Consider the following 8,951-nt stretch of genomic DNA (forward strand, 5'->3'; position numbering starts at 1 on the left):
GGGGAGACACCATGTATCCTAAGAATGATACATGTGGGGCAGCAAAAGTACACTTGGATGCATTGATTTGCAGACCGTACTTGTCAAGGCGTTGAAACACTTGCCGCATGTGCATCTTATGTTCCTCCCACGAAGTGCTAGCAATGAGGATGTCATCTAGGTATGAAAAACAAAAGTTTAAGCCTTTCAAAACTTCGTGCATGAATCGTTGGAATGATTGGGCTGCGTTGCAGAGACCAAAAGGGAGGAAAACGAATTCAAATAGCCCAAATGGCGTTGTAATGGCTGTCTTTGGCACATCATCTGGGTTAACTGGTATATGATGGAAGGCTCTAACCAAATCGATCTTGGAAAATATTCGGGCTCCGTGTAGACTTTGACCAAAATCGTGGATGTGTGGCACTGGATAGTGATCGGGAACAGTTATCCTATTCAGGGCACGATAGTCTCCAGTAGGTCTCCAATCGTTACAGCCCTTCGGCACCATATGGAGGGGAGAAGCCCAGTTGGACTTTGATGGTCTGCATATACCTAACTCCATCATGTGCTGGAATTCTTGCTTTGCTACTTGCAGCTGAGCTGGATGCAATCTACGGGGTTTGGCAAATACGGGTGGACCGTGTGTCTCGATATAATGCACTGTGTTGTGCTTGACTTTATCTGAAAACGGTCGAGGACGAGTGAGATGTGGAAAGTCCTTGAGGATATCCTGCATTGGGGAATTGCTGATTATAGTTTTGACCGAAGTAGGTGGTCCTGTATAATATCTGCCTCGTGTAGTAAGGGAAGTCAGGGGGTCAACCAGTAATCTGTTTCTGATGTCAAGAATGAGTCCAAAGTTGGCCAAAAAGTCTGCACCGATTATAGGCTTCTGCACATCAGCTATGGTAAATTCCCATCTAAAAGAACGTCTTAAGTTGAGGTCAAGTTCTACCACCTTTGTTCCATACGTCGAGATTTTAGAGTCGTTGGCAGCATACAATTCAACCTTTGTAGGCTGATTCCTAGTGCGATTGGGAATGATCGATAAATCTGCTCCAGAATCAATTAAGAAATTTAGGCCAGTTTTGTTGTCATACACAAACAGACGGCTATATTTAGGAGCCAGGCTGGACCCACAGGCCGTTACTGCAGCTGGCTGCGCTCGTTTCCCTGATCAGCAGTTCGATCGAAGGAACACGGCGAACGACATTTCCTAGCAGCTGATCCAAACTTATCATGGTAGTAACAATATCCCTGACGGTTGAGGCTTCTTCCTCGAGGGCGTGAACTAATGCGATACCTCGAATTCGGGTCAAGTCGGTTTCTCTCTCTACTACGATAACGGGGACGAGCATTACGCGATACATTAAGTTCTGCAACCTTCGTTGTGAGTTCTAAAATCTGCATTTCGAGATTTTTGATTACGGGATTGTTGGCTTCTAAGTTGATGCTGGCCAGTTGGGTTGGTTCTGTAAGTTCAGCAACCTTGTCAGCAAGGATGGCTAGCTTGTCTAGTTCATCACCGCTAACAGCCAGAACTGTCTGAATATTTTTGGGGAAACGTTGGAGCCACAAGTTTCTAAGAAATTCTTCGGTAATCTTGCCCGCTGAAAGCTCCCTCATTTTACGGAGTAAAACGCTGGGTTTCTGATCCCCTAACGCCAGATCTTCAAGCAGAATTTTAGCCTCTTTAGCAGCAGAATTCTGAAAAATTTCGAGGAGTCGATCTTTGAGTTTAGTAAACGGAGCCTCGGCTGGACGGTCAAATACTGTCACTGACGTTAGATAGAATCTCGGCGTCCAGGGAATTGATTAAATAGTTGTACTTAGTGTTCTCACTTGTAATCCGATTAATGGCAAAAGCTGCGTCTAGCTGCACAAAAAATTTGATGTTGGTTTTAGTGAAGATAGGCATTTTTGCCTGTACACGTCCGATTTCCAACTCGTTCTGTTCCGCCATTTCGGGCGCCTAACTATGCGGGTAGAAGGAAAGCGGGATAGTCTTTGATTAGGCTTAGCCCGAGTCACGCACTCTTAGTCGTCTTATTGAATTTACGATTCAGAAACTGATCATACCTGCATGTCCTGTTAAAAATGTCCCTTCAAAGACATAGAGTTGTTCACTATCCAATTCAGTCGAAAGTCCAGGTAGTTCGTTAATCGTATCACGTTCGGGTCACCACTTTGTCATTCGATCCTACTGATCTTTAGAACTAAGCAGACAAACACGAACAGTAACAAAAAAACTTTATTAAAAGGTGAGAACTGTCACCAACATCCTCGGCCAACATCCAGGCAAAAATCCGCGAACTTTCGCGCCTCTTTTTCACGTTGCCAGCCAACTCTCGTCGGCAAGTGTTGCCAGGCAGTGTTCGGGATCTCTGGCGCTGGCGGCCACAAATCTTTTTATTTTGTTAGTTATTTTAATTGTTTTTTTTATCTGTTAGATAGCCCTTATTTTTACCTTTGAATCTCATCAGGTCTTTACTCATAGCCGTTCTTAATTTCACTTGATCTTCTTTTTTACCCGGAAGATTTCTTATTGCATTTTCCATTTCCGCTATTATAGGTAAAGACTTGTTAAACATTGGGAGATTCATATCAATTCCGCTCGATAGAAGCCTCAAGTAATCACGTGGTATTTGTACATCTGTAAGGTTAATTATTGACTTATTTATCCATTCTTGCTTTTCATCATTAGTAGGATAATCAAATTTTGTGGTAAATTTAGCATATTTATTTAAGTTATATTGATCAAAATTATTTCGTTCCTGATTATTAATTTTGCTAGTATTTCCGATGTGTGTCTTTAAAACCTTAATTTTTTTACGTAAGCTAAAAATCTTTTTACCTTTTTTTTTATTGCCGATTTTATAATTAATTTTTATATTTTCCTTACATCTCCTGGGCGGATGCTTGAACCTATAAACGCTGGTAATCGGAATGTAACTGTGTGTGGTCTTCTCTCAAAAAACACTTGAAGTAGTTCACATCCATGATCAATCTATCCATTTGGTGCTGTATGTCCTCTATCCCCATCTTTAAATTCACATAAAATTATAAAATATATAAATTCAATAATAAAACAATGGGATCGATATACTTATGAAATGCTAAAAATAAAAGAATTATCTTTAGTTTTAAAACAAGTAAAAACTACTCTCTTATTCCGACTTCGCCCAGGACATGTAAGGAAAATATAAAAATTAATTATAAAATCGGCAATAAAAAAGAAAGGTAAAAAGATTTTTAGCTTACGTAAAAAAATTAAGGTTTTAAAGACACACATCGGAAATACTAGCAAAATTAATAATCAGGAACGAAATAATTTTGATCAATATAACTTAAATAAATATGCTAAATTTACCACAAAATTTGATTATCCTACTAATGATGAAAAGCAAGAATGGATAAATAAGTCAATAATTAACCTTACAGATGTACAAATACCACGTGATTACTTGAGGCTTCTATCGAGCGGAATTGATATGAATCTCCCAATGTTTAACAAGTCTTTACCTATAATAGCGGAAATGGAAAATGCAATAAGAAATCTTCCGGGTAAAAAAGAAGATCAAGTGAAATTAAGAACTGCTATGAGTAAAGACCTGATGAGATTCAAAGGTAAAAATAAGGGCTATCTAACAGATAAAAAAAACAATTAAAATAACTAACAAAATAAAAAGATTAAATAAATTTTTTAATAAAAATAACATTTCTTTAGTTAAGACTGATAAATCGCATCAGTTGGTTGTATTAAAACAAGAGGAACTATTATCTAAAAAAAAATGGAAATAGTATCATCTGAGAATATGAAATATTGCAAAGAAATTCCGTAGAAGAAATTAAGAATAATCTCTCTAAATTGTTGAAAGGATTACTTTTCATCACATCAGAGCGGATTTCGTAGGAACAGAAGTACACGGACAATTCAGTAAACCTTGAAACATCTATACGCGAAGCATTTGTTCGACGACAGCACTTAATGTCTGTGTTTTTTGGTATAGAGAAGGCCTACGATCGCCACTTGCGATATGGGATACTCCGTGATCTGCACCAATTCGTATTGCGGGGTAATTTTTCAGTTTTTATAAAATAAATTTCCTACAGAATCGAAGATTCCAAGTTAGGATCGGCACCACTTTATCTGGGCTTTTCACCCAAGAAGAAGGTGTCCCTCAAGGTTTTATTTTTGAGTGTAACTCTGTTCCTAATCAAAATTAACAGCATAGCTGTCTTCCTCCCAGTGTGAAACACTCTGTATGTGGATGACTTTCAAATCTCCTGCCAGTCTAGTAACATGAATTTTATCGAGAGACAACTGCAAATCTCCATAAATCGCCTAGTCAATTGGTTAAAGACCAATGGTTTCAGTTTTAACACAGAGAAGACCTCGTGCACAGGGCCGTTCCGATCCGGGGATGCAGAGGGTGCGGGGCACCCGGGCGGCAAGCCTAAGGGGCGGCGCGAGCCGCCTTAAAAAAAAGGGAAAAATTAATTTATCATTAAATTAATATAATACATAAATATTATTCTAAATATTATCATTAAAATACTACTATTCTAATATTATTTGAATACATGTACTATTCTAAATATTATTAATTATATTTCAAATTAAAATTTTATATACACAACTTATTCAGGCCACAACAAGTGGCAAGTATAACAGTTTCTTGTTTTAACTCGTCAAGCTATTTTTCACGTCGGTCGCGAGGAAGATTTTACAGGAAAATACTCGTCTGTGGTCAAAGCATAGAAATGCACGCACCGGGATAATTTCTTTTATTTTAATTTTAAACGTGTAATCGTGTAAATCGCAACAGCTTAAAAAGTTTTTGTTTGATATCGTGGTTAGAGAGACAGTCAGGGTGAGTACATACATTATTTTGATAAGGTGAGTACATACATTAATTTGATTATATTTTGCTTTTGCGCGGTTAAATAAAATTTAAATAATATTTTGTTAAATTAAATTTATATTGTGTAACAAATTTATAACTTAAATAATAATACCAACATAATAACAATAGTAAAACATTTTTCTTTTTTTTATTAGTAAAATATAGTTTAATTAATGATTAGCATAATCTTAATATTTTTTTGTTTTGATTAAAAATGTTGAAATTTTCAGACAAAATAAAAAATTTTGTAAAGTTTCCTTTCAAAAGTTGGTATTTTTCGAAAAACAAAGCTTAATTAATTTATGCTTCTTTAAATCTTCGAAAACAAAATTTTTTCGACGAATCATAACTTGGATTCATTTTTTTTTTTTTTTTTTTGGTAGATGCCTGATAATCGAAAAAGGCTTTCTGGCGCACAGTACAGAAAAAGAAAGCGTGAATAGGAAGAATTAGTTAAAAAGGCTAGTGGTTCACTCGAAACGTTTTTAATCTCAACAACATCACAGGAGGCACCATCAAGTTCCCAAGCTCGAGATGTAAATGTGACGGAGACCGAATTCATAGTGGTCAGTAGCGGGGGAAAAAAGGAGGACTCGTCGAATACCAAAACTACAATGGAAGCAGGTGTTTTATTAAAAGAACAAAGTCCTGAAGAAGTAAGTTTTGAAAATGAAAATCTTCATGTTCATGAGGATCCTAACTATTGGCCTGGTGTTTTATTGGATAAAATTAAATTAACTCTGATAGAGTTAGGGCCTACCCAACTGACAGAAGCTGATATAACGTTTCCTTTAAATAAATACAATAGAGGTTTCTCGTCTATTTATTATTAAAAAAAACTGTGTAATGGGGAAATAATTCCAAGAGTTTGGCTGGTGTATTCTAAATCAAAAGACTGTGTATATTGTTTTCTTTGCAAAATATTTAAAACTTTTTCTAGTGGTTTAGTTGAGGGTTATAATGATTGGAGACATTTAAGTCAGGTTATAGAACGACATGGAAAATCAAAAGGTCACATTTGTAATACAAAATCTTGGATTGATCTAAAACAATCAATTTCTTCTAAAACGACAACTGATTCACTAAATGAGAAATTAATAAACATGGAAAAAGATAGATGGGTTTCTGTTTTAAAAATTATAATTTATGTTGTTAAATTTTTAGCCGGTCAAAATTTGAGTTTTAGGGGTGAAAATAACAAGATATATGAGCAACAAAATGGAAACTTTTTAAAATTAATTGAAACAATTGCAAACTTTAATGATACGATATCCGATCATATTAACAGGATTAGAAAAACTCCATCAAATATGCCTCATTATTTAGGTGTTTATATTCAAAACGAACTAATTTCCCTTCTGGGAGAGAAAATAAGACATGAAATTATATCTATGCTAAAAGCTAGTAAATATTTTTCTATTATTTTAGATTCGACTCCTGATGTAAGTCACAAAGACCAATTTACTGTTGTAGTAAGGTTTTTTTTATTAAATAATAAATCAAAGCAAATAGAAATTAGGGAGCATTTTTTGGGATTCATTTCAATATCAGATTCGACAGGACAAGGCTTAACCAATGTTTTATTGGATTTTTTGGAGACTCACAACATTTGTTTAGGAGATTTAAGGGGGCAGGGTTACGATAATGGTGCGAATATGAAGGGTCGCAATAATGGTTTACAAAAAAAAATTCTTTAATTAAACCCTAGAGCTTTTTACGTGCCTTGTGCGGCCCATAGCTTAAATTTAGTTGTTAATGACGCTGCAAAAGCGTCTTTAGAAATTACAAATTTCTTTGCTATTGTGCAGGAACTTTACGTTTTCTTTTCTGCATCGACTAAACGTTGGCAAGTTTTAAAAGATGAAATCCCAACTTTATCATTAAAACCTTTTTCTAGTACTAGATGGGAAAGTAGAATAGATGCTTTGAAAGTTCTTAGATACAATTTGGCAAAAATATATGACGCTTTATTTGCACTTTATTCTGATAATAGCAGAGACCCTGAAACCAGAAATATGGCAAATTCATTACTCTTAAAAATCAAGTCGTTTAAATTTATTTGTTCTATTATTACATGGAATATTGTGTTAACAAAAATTAATATTGCAAGTAAAGTGATGCAGGAGTCAGATTCTACACTACCTAATATCGTTTTAATCTTGGAGCAGACGAAAACTTATTTATCTAATATTAGATTAAATGAAGGTTTTAATGATATTTTAGAAGAGGCCAAAAAAATTGCCGATGATATTGACTGTGACCCTTCGTTTCCTCCGATTAATATTGTTAGACCCCGAACAAAAAAGCGATTATTTGATTACGAGTGTGAAGACGAGGCACCTAAAGACTCGGCTGACCAATTCAAAATTAATTTTTACTTTGTAATATTGGACACCGCATTATCAAAATTGGAAGAAAGGTTCGAGCAAATAAAGCAGCATGATACATTGTTTAATTTTCTTAACAACCTATATAATTTCCTTCAAATGGATAAATCAATTAGATTTGCAAAATGTAAAGCTCTAGAGAATAGTTTATGTGATCCATGTAAAAATCAAAAAGATATTTTAGCTCAAGATTTATATGATGAAATTGACAATGTTGCACCCTATATTTCCTCTGAAATGAACGCATTGAATGTTATTAACTACCTATTCACAAATAACCTCATCTATCTATTTCCAAATTTAGTAATTTCTATACGAATTTTCTTAACATTACCTGTCACAGTAGCTAGTGGAGAAAGAAGCTTTTCCAAACTTAAAATAATAAAAAATTATCTACGATCCACAATGGGGCAAGAAAGGCTTTCAGACTTATCCATTATTAGTATTGAAAAAGAGCTGTCAGAAAATATAGATGTGTCTAACATTGTTAAGACATTTGCATTAAAAAAAGCTAGAAAAGCAAACTTTACTGTATAACTTATTAGTAGAAATAGTAGATATGTTAGCATCCTTGCCTGTATGTATGAATTATGTATTTATTTCTTTATTATATTACAAATAAGTTGTAACATTATATTCTATTAAATAAACTGTGTATATTTGTACAATTTTTTTTAACTTAAATTTACTTTATCTTTTTTATTTGTAAATTTTTAACAACTTTGGGGGAAGGGGTGGCAAAATTATTCTCCCACCTGGGCGGCAGATACCCTAGGAACGGCCCTGCTCGTGCATCCACTTTTGCCGAAGGCTTTGTTTGCACCTGGATCCCGAAATTCACCTAAATGGGGTTAAAATCCCAATAGTCAATGAGTGTAAGTTTTTGGGTGTTTTGTTCGACCAAAAACAGACGTTCTTGCCATACCTGTGCAACTTGAAGAGTAGATTCCTAAAATCTCCGAATCTTCTAAAGGTTCATCCTGCTTAGGTTAAAGCTGCTCATCCTGGGGAGCAGACAAATGTTCTATGGTCAGGATTTATAGGGCCCTTGTCCGCTCAAAGATAGATTTATTGATGCTTTGTGTATGGCTCTGCGCGAGAATCTACTCTTCGGATGCTGAATCCAATCCACCATCGAGCATTGCGTTTGTACACTGGTGCTTTTCGAACTTCTGTTCGAAGCTTGTATGTGGATGCTTATGCACCTCCACTATCTGTCAGGAGAGAACAGTTGTCTCTCTTTTATTATATTAAACAGAAATCCCAGACTAAATCCTCAGTTGATTGTACAGTATCAGATACTCAGCTGAAAAGATTATTTGCAGCCCGCCCAAGTACATTTGACATAAGAATGGAGAATGTAAGCAGCACAATTGAGCTGGACACAAACAACAATTATACAAGTCGAGGTTGATAGTATATGACCCTGGGAGGCCGGATGGCTGAGCGGTCAAGGTGGCAGCCTACCGCTCTGGGGGACCTGGGCTCGAATCCCGACGGGTCGAAAAAAATCCCCAGAAATTTTTCGGGGGGTGGTCTGTCCGGATATGTCGGGCCCCGTCCCTCACCACCCGGTCGCCCCATTGTGGGCCTGGCCGAACCCATAATCTCTTGCAAAAAGTGGCCCTCTTAGTGCCCACAGGGCAGAAAGAGTTTAAAAAAAGGAAAAAAAAGTATA

General features: G+C 35.9%; 1 protein-coding gene across 1 annotated transcript; it reads left to right on the forward strand.

Annotated features, from left to right (window-relative positions):
- Positions 1-3,470: 3,470 nt before the first annotated feature.
- Positions 3,471-7,810, forward strand: LOC136974339 (zinc finger MYM-type protein 1-like). Its single transcript, XM_067269193.1, has 3 exons — positions 3,471-3,606; positions 6,051-6,328; positions 6,695-7,810. The coding sequence occupies exons 1-3, from the start codon at positions 3,471-3,473 to the stop codon at positions 7,808-7,810; spliced, it is 1,530 nt and encodes a 509-aa protein (XP_067125294.1).
- The last annotated feature ends 1,141 nt before the right edge of the window (positions 7,811-8,951 follow it).

This window comes from Centruroides vittatus, unplaced genomic scaffold (genome assembly GCF_030686945.1).
Source record: "Centruroides vittatus isolate TY-2023 unplaced genomic scaffold, ASM3068694v2 contig_347, whole genome shotgun sequence".
Lineage (NCBI taxonomy): Eukaryota > Metazoa > Arthropoda > Arachnida > Scorpiones > Buthidae > Centruroides > Centruroides vittatus.